The sequence below is a fragment of the Hirundo rustica genome, chromosome 20 (assembly GCF_015227805.2).
Source record: "Hirundo rustica isolate bHirRus1 chromosome 20, bHirRus1.pri.v3, whole genome shotgun sequence".
NCBI classification, from domain to species: Eukaryota; Metazoa; Chordata; class Aves; order Passeriformes; family Hirundinidae; genus Hirundo; species Hirundo rustica.
In genome coordinates, this window is record NC_053469.1 from 8,388,244 (window position 1) to 8,412,463 (window position 24,220).

The 24,220-nt window shown below is 50.4% G+C and overlaps 1 protein-coding gene across 4 annotated transcripts; it reads left to right on the plus strand.

The window, feature by feature from the left end:
- Positions 1-319: 319 nt before the first annotated feature.
- On the plus strand, positions 320-22,622 carry LOC120761913 (tumor necrosis factor ligand superfamily member 8-like). 4 transcript variants are annotated; one of them, XM_058423186.1, is made up of 6 exons: positions 320-745; positions 939-1,016; positions 3,885-4,189; positions 10,561-10,606; positions 21,024-21,095; positions 22,118-22,622. In XM_058423186.1, the coding sequence occupies exons 3-6, from the start codon at positions 3,995-3,997 to the stop codon at positions 22,513-22,515; spliced, it is 711 nt and encodes a 236-aa protein (XP_058279169.1). In that variant the 5' UTR covers positions 320-745; positions 939-1,016; positions 3,885-3,994; the 3' UTR covers positions 22,516-22,622. The 4 variants fall into 4 exon arrangements, 1 of the variants encoding a protein (XP_058279169.1); XR_009208451.1 differs by lacking the exons at positions 3,885-4,189; positions 10,561-10,606; positions 21,024-21,095; positions 22,118-22,622 and adding an exon at positions 1,324-1,454; XR_009208452.1 differs by lacking the exons at positions 3,885-4,189; positions 10,561-10,606; positions 21,024-21,095; positions 22,118-22,622 and adding an exon at positions 1,265-1,406.
- The last annotated feature ends 1,598 nt before the right edge of the window (positions 22,623-24,220 follow it).

Here is a 24,220-nt window from a genome sequence, read left to right on the forward strand (position 1 = left end):
CTTGCTGCCTTAAGGGGTCAAATGAAATCTCATAGGCAAGAATTTGTAAATCTTGCCTTTATAATAAAGATTAATCTCCAGAACAAGAACCTCTGCTGCTCATGGCTGTCCAGAAGTTTTGCATCCACCAAGAAGAACCCAACAAGGGAGGATCCGCTGTGGGAAGACAGATGGAGATAGTGCTAAAGGCAATCTTGCCCTCCATACACTGCAGCTGTGTTAATTCTCCAAGAGTGGGAACAGCTGTGCCCTCACAGCTGTGGGTGTGATAAAAGAGGGAAATAGCTGGGAGAGGAGTCAGGTGCAGTTTGCTGGTTGTTCTCTGAGGAGGAAGGGACAGGAGCTCGTGTGAGGGACAGGAAGCAGAGAGCTGGAAATGCAGAAGGAAGCTGAAGAAGGAGAGAAAGAGCTAGAGCTGTGTGGAGCTGCTCATGAGACTGCAACATAGAAAGAGTATGAGAGACTTTTAGATAATGAGGTGCTGATGCCTGGAGCCCCCTGAAGTTTTTAAAGGAGCACTCTTGAGTGCTGTGGCCATCTCGACAATGACAAATGGTGACCCTGACACGATGCAACAGCCTGAATGACACACCTGGTCTGGACTGACGTGGGGTCCTAGTGCCTGGCAATATTGACCCTCTGGGAGGAGAGTGGGGGAGGCGGTGTTGGTGGAGCTGAGAGTGGTGTGTGGAAGCCACAGTGAGGTCTGGAGCTGATTTTCTCCTTTCAAGACACCTGGAAGCAGGTGAGCCACCAACTAGTAATAATGGGACATGGCTTATGTAAGGAGCGTCACAACCACCTTGACAGTGACATATGGTGACACCAGACGCGATTTGTAATCGGGCTGCAGGGGGAGGTGCAGTGGAGATGGAGCCCAGCAAAGCTGGGAGCAGCAGCTGAAACTACCAGTCTGAACTTGATTTTGACACTTGCAGTACAGGCGAGCCACTGGGAACACAATGATGGGGACTCAAGTACCAGGAGGAGAAAACATTATTCAGCTAAATAACACGGTAAGTGGTGTTAAACGGAATGTAATTGAAAAAGTTGCCAGCTATGAAGGAGAAATAAGGGATTTTGAATGCTTGTAAGCTGTACAGTTAATGAACAGTTTGGAGATCATGGAAGTCTGTAAGACTGCTATGTGAATGTCTCTCTGAAAGCTCTGCCCTTGTACAAAGTTTTAGGGAAAAAAAATAAAATTGCAGAGGAAAAAGGGAAGAATAAATCCAGGGACGCTATTTCTCCTCAATGACCTTAGATGTGGCCACTGAGGGGACTCTGAGGTTTGAGGTCTGCAGAAAGGATCCCAAATTGCAGGGTCTGCAGGAGAACCATTGCAACGGGGAAATGAGAGAGTTTGTGGAAGATACAGAGAACATCATGCAAAGCAGCAAAGCTGAAGAAGGAATAAGAAAAAGAATTTAAAAAGCAGGTACAGAAGAAACTGGAAACAGAGCGATTCTATTACTCAGTACAGTGTATTTATTTACTTGTTTGTTTTCTTGTCTAGTAAAACATGTGCTGTATTCAAACATTTATATAACTGTTAGTCCTAAGAAAAATATAAAAACATTTTAAAATGTCAATTTACTTAATAATGTTTTTTTTCTAGAAATATGACTTCATGATTAAAAAAGAAATGGGGAATTGTGGGAAGACAGAGATAGTGCTAAGGGCAATCTTGCCCTCCATACATTGCAGCTGTGTTAATTATCCAAGAGTGGGAACAGCCGTGCCCTCACAGCTGTGGGTGTGATAAAAGAGGGAATTAGCTGGGAGAGGAGTCAGGTGCAGTTTGCTGGTTGTTCTCTGAGGAGGAAGGGACAGGAGCTCGTGTGAGAGACAGACAGGGTAAGGTGGCTGTGCCAGGGACAGGAAGCAGCGAGATGGAAAAGCTGAAGAAGGAGAGAAAGAGCCAGAGCTGTGTGGAGCTGCTCATGGGACTGCAACATAGAAAAGGTATGAAAGACTTTCAGATAACATGGGACTGATACTTGAATCCCCCTGAAGTTTTTAAAGGAGCGCTCCTGAGTGCCGTGGCCATCTCGACAATGACAATCCACCTCATCCAACCTGCCAGGTCTGACCAAGTGAGACCATTTTCTCATCCCTTTGTCTCTGGTTAAATCAGGTTGTGCCTGTTCCCATGGTGATAAGGGATGCTCTGAAAAACACTGCTTTGGAAATCCGTAAAAGTGTTTGTAGTGCTGTGCTCCAGTGGTTTTATTAAAGATAGTGGCAGTGATAGGAAAATGCCACAACTCTGCAATGTCAGGGTTGTGAAGAGCAATTGGATTAAAATTGAAAAGTTCTACCTTTTATCTGGGAGGCCATGAGCCCAAATCAAAGGAAACTGGAGAACTGCACTCAATAAATGTCTGTATTTTCTGTTCTGATATTCTTCACAAGGAATTTCTTGTTATTTTCTACTGAAGGCAAGGTGCTGAGCTGGATGGACCATTGGTAAGATCCTCTTTGCCCTCTCTAATGTCCTTGTAATAACAAATTGGGTTAGCTGAGACAAATAACACACGATTTTTTTTCCTGATAAATAAATTAACTGACTTGAATGTATGTGATTCAAAAGGGGACACACATCCAGCTGGGAACACTGTCAGGAAAACTCAGCTGTCTTCTGACTTGGACTGATGGGAAAGTCAGGAGTCATCCCACAGAAAACATGCAGGAATAAGGAAGGAATGTTTCCAGATAAATCTCACTTGAGTTCTGTGTAAAGCCAGAGTGGTAGTCCCAGGCCTGGATAGAAGTGAGCAGGAATTTCCTGACTGCAGATAAACCTGGGATTACAGACACCCTCTGTGAGCACATCCCAACCCCTGCATTCAGCTGCTTTAGTGTCACGACTTCCTTTTTGTCAGAACTTGACCCCTGAATCAGAAATGTATTTCTGACACACTTCTGTGAAATTCTTCTTTAAATATCTCCAGACCTCCAGAGACAGGGGTAGTCATCGAATTATAGAATATTTGGAGCTGGAGGGGATCTGTAAGGATTGAGTACAACTTCCTGCTCCTCCCAGGGCTGCCCAACACAAACTCCTATGACCAAGAGAATCAGCCAGAGGTTCCTTTACCCTTGGACAGTGTTAGTGCTGCGGGGAGCCTGTTCCAGCGATCAGCCACCCTCTCGGGGAAGAGCCTTGCCACAATGCCCACTCTGAGCTTCCCCTGCTGCAGCTCCGCTCCCTTTCCTCCTGAGGTGACCAGCAGCTCCTGCCCTGCTCCTGCCGTGTGCATTGCCACCAGATCCCCTCCTCAGCCATCCCTTCTGCAGCCTGGGCAAACCAAGTCACCTCAGGGCGTTCCTCCTAAGTCCTGCCCTTGGTGCCTTTTTCACCACCTTGGCTGGCCTCCCCTGGACGCACCCTCACGTTCCCGTGTCCTTTTCCCGCTGAGCTGCCCCGAAGCGCTCGCGTTGCTCGAGGTGTGGCCGCAGCAGCGCGGGGCAGAGCGGCTCCATCTGGTCCCTGCCCGGCCCGGCCGGCGATGCTGCTCCCGGGGCTGCCCCAAGGTCACCTGTGCTGCAGAGCCCTGGAGCTCGCTCCCCGTCGGGAGGCAGCGGGGTTTCTGCGCGCAACAGGAAGGCAGAGCTCGGGGCGAGTCCCTGAGCCCGGCTGCGGCTGCAGCGAGTTAAAAATGAAAGAGAAATTTGCATATCTCCCCATTTCACGCAGCCCGGGGGGATCGCGGTGTCTGTTGGCCCTGTGACATCAGAAACCCCGGCTGCAGCGCGGGACCTGGCGGAGAAATCCCTGAGCGAGAACATGCAGCTCCTTCCCCTGCTCACAGCCCCGTCCTGCCTCACGCCCCCGGGGCTCTCTCTTTTTGTACAGCAAGTGATGAAGTTTTTTTTTCCAGATCACATGAGCCAGGATGAAGGGGGAAAATCCTGCCAGGAGCAGAGATGGGCTGCAACTTGAACCCGACCGAGGGGAGACACGGAGCGGTGCCTGGAGAGCTATATAAGAATGTGCCAGGCACAAGAGCAAACACTTTCTCTGGAGAAGGACTCGAGTGAATCAGCCATGAGTGTGAATGAAGACGCTGCTCCCAGGAGGCTTGGAGCCACTAACAGAGTGTGTTTGTACTTCATCATCGCCACCCTGGGCGCGTTGCTCGTCTTTGCCTTGGCCACCATCATGGTCCTGGTCGTCCAGAGGACGGTAAGAGATTGAGTCCCTTCCCTACCCTACCCTTCCCTTCCCCGTTCTGTGGCCAGAAGAACAGTTCCTATCTCTGTTGTAAACATGCACACATGTGGATTAGGGGAAAGATGAAACGCAGATAAAAGAAGTTCAGAAAAAGAGGACCTTTCTCCATAGACAACATTTTGTTCTTGGCAATTCCAGCTCTGTAAATGGAAGGAGAACGCTCCTACTGCGAGGTGCCCAGCAGCCTGTGTCCCTCCTGGTTTGATGTGTGTGTCCTGCTGGCCCTTTGGAGAGCAATCCCGTGTTTGAGAGGGTTTGCTCTGGTCTGGTGCTCTGAAATGGGTTGCAGCAGGGGACGTGCCACAGCTCTGTGTGCTACCCTGTGCTGCTGCCTGCTGATGAGGTGAGGCAGAGTTCTCCTGGAGCACCCAGAGCAGGGCTGGGGGCCAAGGAACTCCCTCGTGGCCCCTGTCCCCTCAGTCCTGCCTTGGGTGTGATTCCTAATGCACAACCCGAGTTGTAGAAAGGATATCAGCCACACAAGGTCGCGCACAAACAACTTTTCCCTCTAACAACCGTCGCTTTAACTTCTTAAAATAAAAGATTGCTCTCAAATGGATCTGGTGTTGGTGGGGAAGCAGTGACAGCCAGAGCAGAGATAGATGGTTGTGAGGATACAAAGTGAATTTCTGACCTTGTAGAGGCGTTGCTATCAACTTTACCAAGGTAAAATGCCACGTTAGAATTTTTATAGGCTCTGAAATCTTACTGCAAAAATCAAAGTGCTGAGGTGCCCCCACTATTGTTCATAGAGGGAAAGCTCCAGTGCAGGCCTGCTGGAGGAACTGGCAGTGGAAAACAAAATATGAGCCTTGGACTCAGTATTTTCTCCTGCTAAATTTATCCTGTGCATTTTGTGTGCCTGTGTGTGCACGTTATCCAGAAATTAAACCAGGAAGGCTTGACTGATACTCCTCCAAGAGAGGAATCATTTACCTGTAATCAGTGTTCTCCCAAAAGAGAAGCACTTTGAGGACAGTTAACGTGAGACATGGGGCTTTTAAAGTGAGAAATAGTGGGATATCAGGGGAAATCTTTAAAATAACACTCTAGGTAATTACAGACTTGCCACAGCTTTGCTGTATAATGAGGCTTTCATTTGTACTGATTATGGAAGCAAGCATTAAATCACCTCTCCATCAGGATAAAGCAGTTACAGGAGTTGCCAGAGGGACAAGATTGCTGAAAGAGCCGAGGTTTTGACTTAAAAGAGTAATGACACCATTGCAGCTGCTTTGAAAACGAGCTTGGCTGAAGGAGGAAATACGAAGCTGAGGGCTGCGAGGAACAAATGAAATCAAGCAGCAATTTTACGCTCTGAGGAGAATTTGGCAGTAAAACGCAGATTGTGTTTTGCTCTCGGGGAGTTCAGAAGCAGAGCAGTCACCCCCCAGCTGTGGCTGGTCCTGAACCCCCGGAGCAGAAGACGAGTGTTGGTTCTGTGGGACAGAACCAGGCTTGCTCCAAAGAGCCCTTGGCTGCAGTGTCGGAGTGAGGCTGGGCACAGAATCTTTTGGGAACCAGCCGTGGTTGGGCTGAGCATCTCCAGCCCTGACTGCCAGGACCTGGGGGGCCGGGGAGTCCCTGGAGCCCTGTGCACGCTGAGCTGCTGTAGGGATGGATCACAGCATCACCAGATGGAGTTATTGTTTTCTCTGTAACTGTGACAAAAAACCCAACATTTTGTGTGATCGCCTCCTTGGGACCATCAGCTTTTCCCTCCAGATGTTTTCAGCTGGATTGTGCGAGTGGTCCCTGAGTTCAGGGGCAACTTCCCACCCTCCTTATGCTGAGCTGAGAGAGCAGCTCTTACTTCCCTCTGTTCCAAGGGGTGTTTGAGGGTCACAGGGACGATGCAGGGGTTGCACCCTTGGGTGCCACGGCATTAAGAGCCTTATGGTGGCAAGACCACGCTGTCCCTGCCCCCAGCACCGGCTGCCTTTTGATGAATTCATAATTGCCTAATTTAAGTTGAAGGAAGGCAGACTGGAAAAGGAAAATCAAACTCTGCAGAAAGCGGGCGCTGGCAGCCCCCACAATCTGGGCGCTCCAAAGAAGGGAAACAAAGAAGGGAAAAAGGCAACTATGATTCAAAGCTGCTTCTCTGAATCCTGCAGCGCCTCTAACAGACATTATCACACCTCCCCACTTTCCAGCACCCCAAGAAATTTCCTTTACGCCTTGTTTTCAAGAAGGGTGGCGCGGCACGTTACTGCCACATCTGGGAAGCGTCAGTTTTAGAGCTAAACTCTGGTTTTTTGAACAATTTGCGGTGCTGAAGTCAGTTCATTTCTTCAGCTTTCATCTGCAGAACCACTTGGCTTCAGGCCATTGCTGATCGTTCAGGAGTGACTCAGTTTTGCTCTGGAATGAGAACGGTGTAAGGTGGTCTGGAGCCATCATTTTTCTTCTTGACTCTGTTTAGAAGTGTGTCAAACCCTCCACCCTCCTGCCTGCTGCATTCACTGCTGGGTATGTGTTATATATACACCCCTGGAGATGTTCGTGTGTAGAGAGAGAGAGATGTGAAACCAGTGACAGAGAATGGGGCAGGAAGGGCTGGAAAATGGCATTTTAAGGCACACAGACCCTCATAAGGCTGGTGCTGTACAGGAAGGTTCAGGAGACACCTGGGCCTCCCATTACAAACTCGGTGTGAATGTCCAGAGTCCACGATCTGGGTTAGTCCATCACTGCTCTGGGTTTTGTAGACTTCACATATCAAACCTCTAAATTGTGTGGGAAAGCCTTTTTATCACCAGTGTGGTGAATACTAAAGGTCAGAGCAGGTTTTGCTATTTGCTGATCTGCTCTTCAAGGCTGTTAAGAACCTTTAGCAGTAGGTTTGTGACTCACACAGCACCCAGCACAATCCTGCACTGTTTATTGGGGTTTTATGTCTCCTAAAAACTCATTTTGGCCCTGGGTGCCCCACTCAGGCAACCCCCCTCTTGTGGCAGCCCTGACAGACAGGAAAATAAAATTTTAAAAATAAAATTAAAATCCTGAAAATTCCTCTAAAAGCAGATTTCCCACTCATTGGGCACTACAGGAATTCCACTGAGGCATTTTAGGAGAAAACTGCCCTGGCCCAGCTCCTGCAGTGGGGTGTTCTGCACAGTGACAGTCACCTGCTGTCTGGAGGTGCCACTTTAACCGCTTTGGTCAGCACAGGAAAAACTGATTTTCACCCAGGGCTGTTCCCTGTGAGGCTCGCTCTCAGTGCTCTGCTTTCTGCACTTTCTGTGTCCAGCTGTAACCTGTGCCTCTTGGCACCTCAGGAGGAAGGAGAAGACATCTTCTTCCCCAGCCAGAGCTGGGTCATGGAATAAATCCCAGAGTCAGCGAGGTTGGAAAAGACCTCTCAGACCATCAAATCCCACCTCGTCCCCAGCCCAGGGCACTGAGTGCCACCTCCAGCCCTTCCTGGGACACCTCCAGCGATGGGAACTCCAAACCTCCCTGGGCAGCCCCTGCCAAGGCCTGGCCACCCTTTCCATGGAGAAATTCCTGCTGAAATCATGGAGGTTTGAGGCTGGGCAGAAACATGGGAGGGCCTTGGGGCTTCTCTTTTAAATTGAAGATTTTCCTTGGAGTGCAGGGTGCCAAAGAGCTCTTCCCCACAGAGCTGCCAGAGATGCTCTTGGAGAGCCCAGCCCCATGGTGGGGACTGTGGCTTGGGGGAATTTCCTTGGACTTTCCAGAGGTAGATGAAGACTTGACAGAATCCCGGACTGGCTTGGGTTGGAAGTGACCTTAGAACTCATCCAGTGCCACCCCAGCCACGACAGGGACACCTCCCACTGTCCCAGGCTGCTCCAAGCCCCAGTGTCCAACCTGGCCTTGGGCACTGCCAGGGATCCAGGGGCAGCCACAGCTGCTCTGGGCACCCTGTGCCAGGGCCTCAACACCCTCCCAGGGGTCAGAGGTGTCTGGTTCCATGAATATTCACTGTTGTGACCCAGGAATTTAGAATGACCCTTTATTCTGCCTCAGCTTGAGAAAAATTTTGTAAAATGATTAAGGGAAAGAAGAATAAATCACTTTTGCTGGCACCTGATTCTCATTTTCCCTAATAAAGCAAACTCAAATTATTCTGCTTGCTGAGTAAAGACTGAGCTCCTCCATCACCAGCCCCCAGATCACTCCAGACAGGATGAAATGTGTTGTCTTGAATTTTTTCTGAGCTGGCACTGGAGAATTTAATCTGTTTGGGCTCCTCTTGTGTGTCTCTTTGCATTCCAAATGCCAGCATTACATGGAATATTCTTGCTGCTGGAAAAGAAAGAAATAATAGCAGCAATATTTCAAAGGAAGTCCTAAAGGTTTATTTCAGTATCTACTCAATTGTCACTAAAACAGATTGCTTTGGTGTGTGCTGGTTTGACTCTCTGGGAGCCTTCCCAGGTGAGAACACAATGCCTTTAGTCCATTTTAATTTTGGTTTTATGCCCCGAGTGCAGAGCAGGCTCTGAGCCACCAGCAAGGCAAACACCTCCCTGGCTGCCTGATTCCGTTCAGTGCAATCTCCCTGGGGGCAGAGCATCCTTTTTCTGTCACCTAAAATATCCTGAATTCTCCACGGAGAGCAGGAATGTTCAGATACCACACTGAACAGCGACTCTGCCCTGTGCCCTGAGTGTGGGAGAGACAGCACCAGGGCAAAGGAAGGGCTGAGAGGTCCTGGAAGAAATTCCTGGGGGTGTTTTCAGCCCAAACGCTGCTCAGTTTAACCTTTGGTAATCTGTGATGAGATCCATCCTTCCCAAGGGAGGATGTTGTGTCAGGGGCAAAAAGCTCGGAAATATCTGTTTTTTTCAAATGACATCTCTGGGTTCCTGTTCTTCCTGCCCAGCTCAGGAAGGTCCCCTGGAGGAATGCCGGCTCACCAGGTGACCCTACCGTGCCTTACACGGGTGTGGGCAGAGAAAATGAACAGATTACAGATCCCCACATTCCCGGAGAATCACAGATTCATTGAAACTGGGAAAGAGCCCGAAGATCAGTGAGTCCAACCATTAACCTGTCAGTGCCCAGGGCCCCTGGGAGCAGCTCTGCCACCTCTGCAGGGCACAGCATTTGGCACCAGACCAAAGGACAGCAACCCTTTGCTGGGAGCAGCTGCAGCTCCGCTCCTTGCTGTTGTTCAAAACGTGGCCAGGTGAAGCCAAAATCTAATTAAAAACCTTCCTAAACATTGAAAATGAGAACACTGAGTGCCACAAACAGACACAGAGCAGCTTCTCTCCCTGTCCAAGCGTTCTCCTTCTCCCCACACCACCTTGTTTATCCGCTTCAGAGACAGAAATGAGGGGTTTAGGCTGTAACACCGCTATGGGTGGAGCAGTTCCCACCACAGGGGTGCCCAGTTTCTCCCAGGAGGTATCACAGGTTCTCTTAAAGCTGGCAGAGCTGCCCAGATTTCTCCTTCCTGGATGTTCTGGTGGGTCGCTGAACAGGCTCCCCAGGGACGTGCCCAGGGCACCGAGTCTGACAGGGCTCAAGCTGGAAAAGGCTTTTAGTCCTATGGTTTAATTTTAGGTAAGTGAGGAGCAGGGAGAAGGACTTAATGTTTTAATGGATCCCTCCCAACTCCAGTGTGCTGAGCTGGGCCTGGCCTGATTAGCCTGCACAATTAGCCCAGGTAATTTGTGCCCACGTGTGAGCTGGTTGAGCAGAACCCATCTCCTGACACTGAAATGCCTGAGGGATCTCCCAGTGTGAGGCTGAAGGGATGTGACACACAGCGAGGAGCTCCCAGTGCTCTCCTCAGCTGCTGGGGGAACATTTTGCTCCTTGAGGGCACTGCTGGGCATTCATGAGCTGCCAGGGACTCTGGGGTGTGTGTTTGGGTGGCAGAAAGGTGTCAGCAGAGGGATCCTGCTGCATTTCACCCCTGGAGCTGGTTTTCTGGGAATTTCTCATGTCAGGCTGATAGAGAACGATCTCCTGTGCCATTTTCAGCCTTGGTTTTACATCTCAGCAAGAAGTAGGAGAGGTGAGGCAGGACATCACTGTCATCACCTGTTTGGGGCTCTACAGCTTTAAGGATCTTTCCCAGGCACTTGGCTCTCCAGGTTATCCAGTCTCACTCTCTCCAAGCCTTGAAAGCCACAGAGAGGAACTTTTAGGACTTGTGCTTCTGAAAGAGCCCCAACAGAACCCACATCATTTTCTTACTGCACTGAGAGAACCTGGCTGTGTCAGAAATGTAGATTTTCTATGTTAGAAAAAACCAGAAATGTTTCAGGTCCACAGTTGCACATGAAATGTGCATTTCCTCGTCCCAGAATAATCCATCTCTTCTCTTTCTTCTCCTTCAGGTAGCTGATCCTGCCATGGAGGGCATCAAAAAACCCATCAGGACAGGTAAGACCCCTAAACAATATGGGCCATTTGTCATATCTGTAATGCAAATAACGCCCAGGGTCACAAATAAGCCAACTGTGCACATCTGAACATTTCCGGCAAAGGCTCCTCTTGGTGAAGAGCCAAAGTAGTGGGGGAGAAAAATGACAATAAGAAAAAAGCTTTCGAATTACTCAGTACATCCAGGAACCAGTGCATGGCTGAGGAAATGGCAAATATTTCTGACTCTGCCCCGGGGTGTCTGTTCAAAAGAGATTTTTACCAGGAGATGTGAACGTCACTCGGATTTTAAGTGCTCGTTCTTTCAGATGTGTGTAAAGCCCTCGTTTTCACAAAGGAGGGGTGAAAATGTGTTCCACACGATCCAAAAGATCTCCTGGTTTGAGGGGGAAGGGGAGAAGGAAATGGGAGAGTCGAGCAGGGACAAGGAAAGAACAGCAGCAAAAGGCACAGAGCGAGGAACTGAAACAGGCAGAGTGTGAGCACAGGGAGCCTGAAATAAGAAAATCTGTCTGACAGAGACAATTTAGCAAGATTCTGCTTTGCCTCAGCATAGCTCAGGAGCATGGTTCATGTCCCTGGCACTGCCTCACACGGCTCTCAGCACCAAGATTTGACTCCTTGCAAATGCAGGTTCGTGCCCAGCCCCAGAGGGCAGGAGATGCCAGTGACTCCCGGCACAGTGGGAAATGAAGCCCCGTGTTCAGCCAGAGGTGGAGCAGAATGGGAGATTGGAGGGCACTGGGATTGTTCAGCTGGAGCAGGCTGAGGGCAGAGCTCCCCGGGGGCTGCAGCTCCTCCCGAGGGGCAGCTCCCAGCTCTGCTCTGGGACAGGGACAGGAGCCAGGGAAGGGCTGGAGCTGGGCCAGGGCAGGCTCAGGCTGCAGAGCAGGGAAAGGTTCTTCCCCCAGAGGGTGCTGGGCACTGCCCAGGCTCCCCAGGGAATGGGCACGGCCCCGAGGCTGCCAGAGCTCCAGGAGCCTTTGGACAGCGCTGCCAGGGATGCCCAGGGTGGGATTTTGGGGTGTCTGTTCAGGGACAGGAGTGGCACTGGGTGACCCCTTCAGTCCCTTCCAGCTCGGGATATTCCGTGATTCCTTGATTCTAAGTAAGAGGAGCCCAAGGTCTGGAGAGTCCCAATCCCACAATCACCTTTTCTGCAGCTGCATTTTTGCAGCATTTGCACCCCTTTCTCCCTTTGGGGTAACTTTGATTCCGTGACTCTCCCGGACTGGGTTTGTTCCTGAGCCCACAGCTCCCACAGCAGTCCCTGTGTGTCACTCTCTTCCCAAGAGCTTCACGTCTTGCCTGACCATCCCTTTCGTTATGTTTTAAAATTCCTGTAACCGGGAGGAGTTTTCTTTTCTCCTTAGGCTCTCTAAGGCACCCTAAACAAACACACTGCTTTCTCTCTAGTGACCTAAGCATCCCCTTAAATCTTAAATCCTAAGTCTTTCTCGAGTCTTTTTGTGCTTTATCCTGTGCCTGAAGAGGCTCAGAAATAGAGCAGGATCTGAAATTGTGGAGCCTTGTGATCCACAGAGGAGGAGCCACGGAGGTTGTACGTGTAGGTCAGCACTTTTCAAAGCAAACACAAGGGGTAGGGGCATTTCCAGGGCAGGAGAGAGACGTCACTGGTCCAAAAATCCATTCATATTTCCATTTCCATTTATATGAAAGAAAATCATATATATTTATATATATAAAATATATAAATATATGGTTTATATGTGGTTGCTATATATTATATATAGTCCATATATGGCATATAGATTTTTTAAGTATAAATAAAAATATTAATATTAATATGACTGTATGGTTTATATGTGGTTGCTATAGATCATTTATATGTGGTATATATGTGTGTGTATATATATATATATATATGATTTTATTTCAGCTCAAGCAACCTGTGCAGTTGTTTTATCTCCTCACCAGCAGCTGGCAGGTGCCAGGTAGGAGCAGTGTGCTCTCTCCAGGAATGGCCAGGATGCTGTTCCATCAGCCAGAACTTTTCTGTCTTTAGATCCACATCCATCCCAGGCATCCTCTTGCTCTGAATTTCTGAATTCTGCTGCTCAGTCTGACATGATGCCATCAGTGAAGGACCAAAGGGGGGCTGACAGTGGGAGCCCACATCAGGAAGAGCTGCTGAAAGCTGATTTTAGTGGATTTAATGCTCTCCCAGCCCACCCCTCAGTGCCCAGCAGTCTCTATTGCAGGATAACAGCATTCAAGTGTGAGCAGATAGCCAGGGCCTTTTATTTTCATCTTCAAATGCATAAAGCAGAGCTTACTAATTAATATACCCAGTGGGTAATTCACTGAGGGCCCTTCACAGGGAGCTCTGCCAGCTGCTGCCTGCCGGCTACCAAGCAGGGACTTGTGGCAACTGCTGCCAGGAGACAGGAGGAGCGCTCAGGGTGGGGCTGTGCTGAGGCTGGAGCTGCTGTGGATTTGGATTTGGACCCTTTCTGCCTCCCAGGCAGCCCAGCTGGAAATAGGGTGTGGTTTGAACCAGGGCTCGTGCACGGTTGGAATGGGCAAGGGAGTGAAAACCCAGCACTGAGCTGGGTGCTCAGCCTGGCTCCAGCCCGGTGTCAGTGCCACCACCTCAGGGACGCTCTGGGGGACACAGCCCCAGCCCTGGCAGTGTCCAAGGCCAGGCTGGATGGGGCTTGGGGCACCCTGGGATAGTGGGAGGTGTCCCTGGCCATGGATGAGCTTTTGGGTGCCTCCCAACCCAAACCATTCCATGATCCTGTGACCCCACAGCTCTGTGCCAGGTCCAGCCGAGGTCACTCGGGCAGAGGCTTCACTGAGATGCCAACGGGCAGCAGCCCAGACCCAGCCACAACGCTGAATTAATTGGGTCTTATTAAAGCAGGAAAATGCAATGATTTAATTTAAATCTCCAATGAGATTGTGTTCTATTGTTAGCTAAACACCAGCGGGCACGAAAGCAGATTTATGGGATGTTTCCAGCCCGGATTCAGCTGTCAGGCCCCAGTGGATGGGTGGCAGGAATCCACAGGCTGAGAGCCATGCAGTGTCAGCTCATTAAATGTTTGTGAAAAATGGGATCAGTCTCCTCAACCCCTCCGTGCCACTGTCGGTGCAGTACCTGAGCAACAGGGGAAGGAATTAAATCCATCACGAACTAAGTGTTTGTGAAATGTTCTTTCTGTTGGAAGCATTTGTCTGCAAAAACTCATCCCCACTTCACAAACAAGAAATCATGTACCAGTGTGGCTCTGAGGGGTGTTGTTATGTTCATCTTTTAGAGGGAAAATGAACTCACAGACAAATTGATGACCTGGAGAGGTACAGCCCTCATCATCTCCTTGCTGGCCTCTCCGAGCCTCATTTCACTGGGAATTATGTAATCCTGGGCTGATGGCTTTTCTTATTTGAGCTGCAAAGATTTGATATCAAAATATCTTCTCATTTACAAAAGGGATAAAGCAGAAAAACCTGCAGATACAAACGAACACACACACGCACACACACACAATTTATAGGTATTTTTCTCTGGCACAGTACAGACCAGGAAAAGAAATTCAGCACCCCGTTCTCAGTTTCAATGGGAAGTAGGTTCCCAAATAAAAATATGGCTCTGAGAAATTAATAAAATACAGGTGGCAGTCACAAACCTGCTCTGTAGAGAAAATCAGGCTGAAGCCAAAGAGCCAGGCAGCCTTTTCAGATTTGCAGCAATGTCTCAGAGGGCAGTTTGGCCTTCTGCAACTAAATCTGATCCCAACACTATGAGGAGCAGCTGAGGGAGCTGGAAAGGGGCTGAGCCTGGAGAAAAGGAGGCTCAGAGGAACCTTGTGTCTCTGCACAACTCCCTGACAGGAGGGGACAGCCGTGGGGGTCGGGCTGTGCTCCCAGGGAACAGGGACAGGAGCAGAGGGAACGGCCTCAGCCTGGGCCAGGGGAGGTTTAGATTGGACATCAGCAGGAATTTCCCCTTGGAAAGAGTGATAAAACATTGGAAAGGGCTGCTCAGGGGGAGTCCCCATCTCTGGAGGTGTCCAAGGAAGGGCTGGAGGTGGCACTCAGTGCTCTGGGCTGGGGACAAGGTGGGGACCAGGCAGAGGTTGGATTTGATGGTCTGGGAGGTCTTTTGCCGCCTCAGTGATTCTGTGATGACATTGCAGGGCATTAGGCACCAATCCCACAGCAGCAGGTTCCTCAGAAATGGATATTTCATGCTTGGACCATAAAGGTTTTTCCCCTCTCAGCCTCAGTCCAAGGAGGTGTCTGTGTGCAGAAATGCGACCCTGCCTCCCCTGCTCCTCCTGTGTTCCTCAGTTTGAAAAATCGGGGCAAGCCTGGGCTTGCAAATGCTAGAAAGAGTGCAGAGCCCTCGTGCAGGCCAGCATCCGGGGGAAATGCACCTCACACAGCCAGGGTGGGCTGAGCTCCTCACAGATGGGCTGAGACTGCTCAGAATGCTCAGTGGTGGCTCTTCCCTCTCTCCGACACTTCAAACACAAGCTATATGTGAATATATCTAAATATGCATGAACACACACACATATATACGAATAGCTCATGATGTTAGGTGACCTTTGCTCCAGTGACAAGCAGGCAGAGATGTGGAGAGTCTTGACCTAAAATTCCACGGGTTTGGCAGTATTCAGGTGTGCAGTGAGGAATTCATAAGAGGTTCTATAAAGGGATATTTCTTTAATTTCTGGTTTTGGAAGGAAATTTGGCGGCTGAGTTCGTTCCCCTTCAGACCAGAGTGGCAGTCCTGGGGCTCAGGAGGCTCTCAGTGTGTGTGACAGGCACAGCCCAGAGCCCAGGAGAGGATGTCACCCAGCTGCCACTTGTCACAGCAGCACAGGCTGGGCCAGTCCTTAGGCTGCTGTTTGCAGGGCACTGAACTGGCAGGAAAGAGTCAAAATGAGCTGCAGGGACTTCAGGGAGTGGCTGCTGAGAAATAAAATGAGGCAAATTCTGCTGACTCTGGCTTGCTGACGGTGCGTGACATCACCTGGCCAAATTCCGTAAGCACTGAAATCCACGGGGGCTACAGGGGAATCAAAAGCTGTTTGCTGCCTGCTTTGGCTTCTTGACTTCATAAAATAATTCAGGGTTTTGCCCTGCTCCCGTGCCTGCCCACACTCAGCCACCCCCACGGCAGCGGAATGTCTCCGAGGGCCGGCTGGGAGCAGGACAAGCCTCAGGAGCCCCACTCGAGGGGCTTTCCACGTCTGGGTAGCAGCACCTTCCACGCTGACAGAGCCACTTTCAGCTCGTGGTTTCAGTGCCCTTTGCTGGGGCTCCTGTCAGAGCCATCTCCGAGGTGGGGAAACTGAGGCAGGCAGCAGAGAGAACTTTCCCCGGCACAGTCACATCCTCTTGGATGTGTCTGGCAGCAGCCCGTGTGTCCCCGTGTCCCTTGGCTTCCTCCCGGCTGGACAGGGGGCTGCTGTGTTTTGATGCTCTGAGGGATCCTCAGGGGTTCCTTTTGCACCTCGGGGGGTAATTCTGGGGGCTCAGTGAAATTGCAGCTTCTCTGGGATCCATTTCCCAGTCCTGTTTCCCAGTCCCATTTCACAGTCCCATTTCACAGTCCCATTTCCCAGTCCCATTTCCCTGTCCCATTCCACAGTCCCATTCCACAGTCCCATTTCCCAGTCCCATTTCCCAGTCCCGTTTCCCAGTCCCATTCCACAGTCCCATTTCCCAGTCCCATTTCCCTGTCCCATTTCACAGTCCCATTTCCCAGTCCCATTTCCCAGTCCCATTTCCCAGTCCCATTTCCCAGTCCCGTTTCCCAGTCCCATTTCCCAGTCCCATTTCCCAGTCCTGTTTCCCAGTCCCGTTTCCCAGTCCCATTTCCCAGTCCCATTTCCCAGTCCCATTCCACAGTCCCATTCCACAGTCCCATTTCCCAGTCCCATTTCCCAGTCCCATTCCACAGTCCCATTTCCCTGTCCCATTTCCCAGTCCTGTTCCACAGCCCCTTTGGCTCCATGGGGAAAAGCTGCATGAAGCTCCTGGAAGCAGCCAGGCTCTTTTCCTCGGGACTGCACCCTCTGGATGCCCATCCAACCGTAAAAGGGGTCAAAAAGACAAAAATAAGTGATCTCCTGATATCTTCTTCAGGGCTTCCCCCTGAGACCCCTCCCTTGCCAGCAGCTTCCCGCGAAGCTGTGCCTGTGCCTCACGGCACACGCTGAAACCAGCGTGGTCTCCTTGGTCCTTAGCCCCAAATGGAGCTTTCTTTCCTCCTCCTCACGGTATTTTTAAGCTCATCTAATCCCACTGATTGCAGAGGGATTACCTCTGATTTACACCACGACTCGTGCTAAGCCAATTAGGCAATGTGAGCACATCCACCGATCAGTCCTGGAGCTCTGGTAATTTCAGCCTCTCTTGGCTTGAGCTGAAACTTTTCATAAAAGAATTAACTTGAGAATAAAGGTAGAAAACAGTTACAAGCTGCCTCAGCAGAGTGAGGACCAGATCTGCCTCTCTACAACAACTTTTTTTTCCCATAATTTCCCTTCTGACTAATGCAGCTGACGTCACCGAATTTGAACACAGGCACAGCAAACCTGCTGACACCAATAAATGTGAAGTAGAGCTCTGGAGATGCAAAGTGCAGCCAGGTCAGCGAGGGGAGATCTTTAGAGATGCCAAGGACACCCTGAGCAGCTCAGGGCAGCTCTGGGCAGTTTCTGGGCAGGTTCAGCACCTGGCTTGGCAGAGCTTGCAGGGCTGCAGCCTCCAAAGGCTGCTTGTGCAGCAGGGGATTTTCAGCCTTTGGAGGGTAAAACCCCTACATGCCACTGAGTTTCTGTAAATAATCTCTCCCTTCCTGCAGGACACATGGAGTGTGAGTGGGCTCGAGGTGCTGATCGTGTTGCCAGACACTTGTTATCGCCACACACAACAGCTTTAGCTGAAATAAATGCCAGAAGGGGTTTTGCCCATCCTATGCCGTATCTCCACATCTCTGCAGTGCCTGTGCCCTCAGTAAAACACTAGATTGACATGACTAACACCAGGAAAGCAGGCTTTGGTTTTTCTTTGGGGATTTCCAGGATGGTGAAGGGACTTTGGTACATGACTTACTCATTCTTGGAGAGCAGTAAGCTCCTGCTCACCACAAAAGTCTTTAAACTACTGAAATCAGAGAAATATTGCAATTTTTTCGATATATCCACAGTTCCTGTCTCCAGTGAAAAGGGTGCAATACACACCTCACCAACCCCTCCAGCCAGGGGAACTTGGGTATGGGGACGGCTTCTCTCTGATTTATCCATCCTCATTATCAAGACTCCCTTAGAAATCAGATCATGCAGATACAGCAAGGGTCTGGAGATTTGAATCTTTTATCATTACCCCCAGTTTCAGAAATCTTATGAAACTTAAGATTCTTATCTCACTCTGCATATAAATAGAGTTCTTGTTAGAATCATGGAATCACAGAATATCCTGAGCTGGAAGGGACCCACAGGATCCAGCCCAGCCCCTGTCCCTGCACAGACACCCCACCAACCCCACCCTGGGCATCCCTGGCAGCGCTGTCCAAAGGCTCCTGGAGCTCTGGCAGCCTCGGGGCCGTGCCCATTCCCTGGGGAGCCTGGGCAGTGCCCAGCACCCTCTGGGGGAAGAACCTTTCCCTGCTCTGCAGCCTGAGCCTGCCCTGGCCCAGCTCCAGCCCTTCCCTGGCTCCTGTCCCTGTCCCAGAGCAGAGCTGGGAGCTGCCCCTCGGGAGGAGCTGCAGCCCCCGGGGAGCTCTGCCCTCAGCCTGCTCCAGCTGAACAATCCCAGTGCCCTCAGCTGCTCCTCGTGGGCCCCTCCAGACCCTTCCCCATCCCCGTGTCTCCTCTGGACACTCTCTCACACCTTTAGATCTTTCTTTTATTGTGACTCTCAAAACTTGCCCCAGGGACTGAGGCGAGGCCACACCAGCAGAGAGCAGCGTGGGACAGGTGAGGGTGATGACACACAACATCCAGTGTCAAGTTTTAGTAGGACTTAATTTGTGCATTAACTGGTCCTTCAGAGACCCTCGTAGGGTTGGGGATTGTGCTATCAGTTTTATAAACTGAGTCACGGGAAAGCTTTGGAGCTTTGTGTACTCTGGGAGAGGGAGCGTAATTTGATAAGGCTTTACTGAAACTCCTTCCTGCTTTATTCTTGGTGTTCAGCTGTTGAATGGAACACAGAAAATTCCCAATTTGCCATCTGAGCTCCCGTGCACTTCCACAGCCACAGCAGGGCCAGGGGATGTAAAGGGGAGTAAACGCAAGGAGAAATAACCATTGAGCTGTCAGGTTGCAGCACTGGGGTGTGCACTGTTTCCGTGAATCCATACCTTGTCTGTGTGTCCATCCGCCTGTGGACCTCGGGGTCACTTCTGTGTCATACAGAATAAGGACGGAACAATCACAGAATCATCGACTGAATGCCAGAATGGTTTGGGTTCAAAAGGACCTTAAATCTCGTCTCTTTCCACCCCCTGCCATGGGCAGGGACACCTCCCACTGTCCCAGGCTGCTCCAAGCCCCATCAGCCTGGCCTTGGGCACTGCCAGGAATGGATAATCAATGCCATGAACTGAACATCCAGTATGGTGAGAGGAGGAAAAACTTACAGAGAGGAGATGGAAGGTGGGAATGTGGACGGAAAGGAGATGAAACGCAAGGGGGAGAAGTGCGGAGCAGAGTTTGGGATACAGGAGCTGGATCGCGGGGATGCGGTGCCGGGATGCGGGGGATGGGACTTGGCTCCTCGGTGCGCTGCAGTGCCGGGCACGGCCGTGCGATGGAGCCGTCCCCGCGGCCGTGGATGGAGCAGTCCCCGAGGCAGCGGGAGGGAACCATCCCCGCACCCCGTGGGATGGAGCCGTCCTAGCGTCGCGTAGGATGGAGCAGTTCCCGGATCCCGTGGGAGGGAACGGATCCCACGGCCGTGGGATGAGCTGTTCCTGCATCCCCCGGAGGATGAGCTGTTCCTGCATCCCGTGGGATGGAGCCGTCTCCACATCCCGTGGGATGAGGTGTTCCTGCACTTGAGCAGTCCCCGAGTCCCGGGGGATGGAGCAGATCCCGAACCCCATGGAATGGAGCAGATCCCGAACCCCGGGGGATGGAGCAGATCCCGAACCCCATGGGATGGAGCAGATCCCGAACCCCATGGGATGGAGCAGATCCCGAACCCCATGGGATGGAGCAGATCCCGAATCCCGGGGGATGGAGCAGATCCCGAACCCCATGGGATGGAGGAGATCCCGAATCCCGGGGGATGCAGCAGATCCCGAACCCCATGGGATGGAGCAGATCCCGAATCCCGGGGGATGCAGCAGATCCCGAACCCCATGGGATGGAGCAGATCCCGAGTCCCGGGGGATGGAGCAGATCCCGAACCCCATGGGATGAAGCAGATCCCGAGTCCCGGGGGATGGAGCCGTCCCCGGCCGCCTCCCTGTCCCGGCGCTGTGGATTTGGGGCATTCCCGGGACACGGCTGCTGCCCTGGGCTGGACCCGCGGGTCAGGAGCGGGGCCGGCTCGGCCCCTCCAGCAGCAGCTGTTGGGTCCCTGGTGCCAGAGAAGCTGCGGCTGCCCCTGGATCCCGGGAAGTGTCCCTGGACAGGGCTTGGAGCAGCCTGGGACAGTGGAAGGCGTCCCTGCCCGTGGCAGGAATGGATGAGCCTTGAGATCCCTTCCAACCCAAACCACTCTTGGTTATATGAACAACCTAAAGTCCTGGTGAAATCCACAAGCGCTCAAAGAGTCATTTTCAGAACATTCCAGAAGCACTCAAAGAGCCATTTTCAGAACTACATTCCACTTAAATGTTTAAAAGCTTTCTGTAATTACAACACAAAAATAACTTGGTCAAATCAATCTTACCTGCGCATCATTTCTGTTTCATAGAATCAGGGAATCCCAGACTGGTTTGGGTTGGAAGGGATCTTAAAACTCATCTAATCCCAAACCCCTGCCATGGCAGGGACACCTCCCATTGTCCCAGGCTGCTCCCAGCCCCAGTGTCCAGCCTGGCCTTGGGCACTGCCAGGGATCCAGGGGCAGCCACAGCTGCTCTGGGCACCCTGTGCCAGGACCTCAACACCCTCCCTGTAATTCCTCCTTGTATCTCTTCCAAATGCACTCTCTTTTAATTCAAAACCATCACTCCTATTTTTAAGAAGCAGGATAAGAAATTAAATTTTTCACGGCTGAGAACTGCAATCTGCCAGAGCTTTAGGTTGTTATAGATTTACCAGTCGAGTGACACTGCTCTGAATTCCCTGGGCAGATCAGATATCCTCAGCCAAGGAGTGAGAACCACGCTGGAAGCGGGGTACCAAGTGCTGCTGCATTTTACAGTACCAAAAAAACCCCAAAAACATTCAGGAGCAATGAGTTAATCTGTTGTTTTCTCCAGGGAACACCTTTGAAGATTATTTGAGGATCCTACAGAGTTTCCCAGACCAGGGAGCTGCTGCTTACATGAGAGGTCAGTGGAGAGTCCAAGGTGGGGGAAAAGGGTTGGGAAAAGGAAATTTCAGACCTGTCTGAGAAGCTGCTCATGTCATTCACACTGGGTTTAGTGGCAAATAGCTTTTTTTTGTCCAAATGGGCATTTTATAGGGAAAAAAATTCCTTAGCTCTCTTGGAATGTTTGACAATCCCCTTTCTGATCCTAGATTTTTTTCCTTTTTTTTTTTTCTTTTTTTTTTCTTTTTAAACCGGTTAAAAATAAAAGCAAATCAAGATTTCCTTTCCTTGTGTGCACTCACAGAGAGGAATGTACATCTCCATGAACTGTACAATCTCTGTGAGTAGGGAAGGTACACGGACGTACATCTCTGTCACTGAGACACGCAAAGCAGTCACACAGAAAGAGAGGTTTCGCAGGGCAGAGGTTCCTCCGTTCCAGCTCAAAGCTGAGACAGGGCGGAGAGAGAGCCTCCTTGTTTATTTCTTACTTTTTATACATTTTTGGGTCTGGCCGAACATTGGCTTCTTGGAGTTCTCACACCCCTCAGCCGAATGGTCAAACCAGCTGTCAGTTACAATTGTTTTCAGGTTAGAAATACGCAAGCAAAGGACAGAGAATGAAAAACAAAGGATTTGTTTATGTTACATGTGTGGGAAAAAGGTAGAAAACTGCTCTTAATATTGTGCAGTAACTAAAGATCTGACTCCATTTTATGAAAATTCAAAAGGCTATAAAAAACTCAGAAAAAACAGGGTAACACACTTCTATCAATTCCCTTCATATGCCAAGTGGGGAAATAATGGAGATGAACGTTCATGCCTTTCTCTGTCCTGGGCTTGCCGAGGGCTGAGTAAATCCTTGGAATTTTTAGTGCCCCACTTCCATGTGCGAGCTCCCAGCTGTCTTTCCAGGACTTTTCCTGGAGTTTCCTGCAGGAAACCACGGAGCAGGTGTCTCCTTTCAGCAGGAAGCGCTGCTGGAGGTGTCCCAGGGAGGTCCGTGGAGCTCAGAGCTAACAGCCCCTGCTTTCCTTCCAGTGTCCAGCGCAGTGAACAGCTCCCGGCTGAGCCTGGTGGAGAAGGGGGTCTGTGAGGCCGTGCAGTGCAAGAGCCAGGAGCTGGTGATCAGGGAACAGGGCCTCTACTTGATCTTCTGCCACTTGAACTTCCACTTCCCCAAGTGCTCCAAGAGCCCCATCGACCTCAAGATTGAGCTCCTGGTGAACGACAGGGTGGACAGGCAGACGCTGTCCACGCTGTGCACGTCGGAAACGTGCCAGGACAAGACTTTTAAGACCTTGCTCCAGCTCCACTTGACGCACCTGAACGTGGAGGACCGGATATCAGTGACACTGAACCATCCCGAATTCCTGAACGACGTTTCCCTTCCCAATGAAAACGTTCTCGGGGTCTTGAGGTACAGCGATGGAATGTGAGCAGCTCCCTGACCTCCCCCTGCTGCCCAGACCCTTTCTCTGGACACCAGCAGCCTGCTTTTACTAGGCACCACCTTGGTTTAAATCTCCCACCTCACCTCATCCCTAGGGTGAACAAGGAACTTTGTGAGTGACCCAGAAAAAAACACTGCAAGAATCACACCTGACAGCTCCCGGTGGGATTGTTGGACTCCCCAGCACACACCCCACAGAGCCACCAAGGGCTCCTCGAAACAATCTGTGCAAACACAGACTAAAACCCAGCCAGATCATGGCAGGAATCCACAATGCACAGACTTTTAGGGTCACAAACTGCTGGCACAATGCCTGTGCTCAGGACAGGGGGAAATCTGTTTAACTCTATTTTATGGAGTAGTGTTTTAACCTGGTCTTTCCCAAAAACCCAACAGTCAAAGCTTGTAGTCAAAGCTTTTCTTTACCACGGGCACACAATGACAACTCTGGAGCAGATTCACGGTACAACAGCAAAAATGATGAAATTATTGACTCTCGGGCTGGTGGCTAAACTCTGGGGCAGGACATAGGAGATCTGGGATTTACAGGATATTTCTGTGCTGCATTCTGCTATGGACTTTATGTCATTTCCTTCGAGTGTCTTCCTTGTCACTATTTATCCATCTTTTCTATTTAAATATAAACTCTTCGGGACAGAGACTTTGTCTAAGCAGAGCGCTCAGCCTCTCTTCTCCCCGGGGGCTCTCAGACCTTTTCACATTAAATATTAAAGCAGCCATGGAGTTGCCAATGTGGCAAACAGCAGAGTTCATTAGGATGCATTTCCCTGAGTGCTGCCCTGCCAGAGTGGCAGTCCCTGTGTCCCACACCGGGCTGGAAACCCTCTTCCAACACCGGCACTTCCTGGAAAACCAGGACTCCAGACTTCCCCAAAGCCCAGACTCGGCTCCAGACTTTCCCGAAGCCAGTTTCAGGCTGAGAGCTGAGATGTTTGAGCAGGGCAGAGGATGGGTGGTGTTTGAGCTTCTTTGGCTGCCTGGGATGTTTGGAGAATGCAGGATAAAAGAGGAATCTCAGGCTCTCTTTTGTCCATGAATTGCAGTAACCCAGACATTTTTTGGCAGTTTCATTCTTACAGTGTGAGGAGGGAAGGGATCAAGATGTTGCCAAAGCGGGTGCCAGTTCAGCCCTTCCCCTTTTCCCTTCATCTCTGGGATCGCAGGAAGTTCTGTTTGCGGCATTATTGGAGTTTTTCCCCTTGCACAACTGACATTTTCCTATGACTGGAACTTGGCAAACTCTCCACGGCAAACATTCAGTCACAGATTGAGTTTCTGGCTCCAGAAACTCGGTGCTTTATCACCCGAGCTCGGTGGATGTTGGTGACTGATGCAGCTCAGTTTGTGTGAGCACACTCCAAATTTTCCTCAGACCAGTAATTTGTTTCTTGTTTTACATCACCAGAAACTGATGGTGCATATCAATGAGGATTTGCCTCGTCCACCAGGTGACTTCAGATTACACCAGACACTTTCCAAAAGTCAGGAACAACTGATATGATTCACTGCTAGAGATACCCACTTTCTGTTTTGATGAACATTGATGCAAACAAAAATTCCTTTTGCTGTTAATGACTCAGGGGAAAAAAAGAAAAAAAAAAAAAAAAAAAAAAGGAGAAAAGAAAACTAAGTCAAAAAGAAAAAAAAAAAAAAAAAACAAACAAAACCCC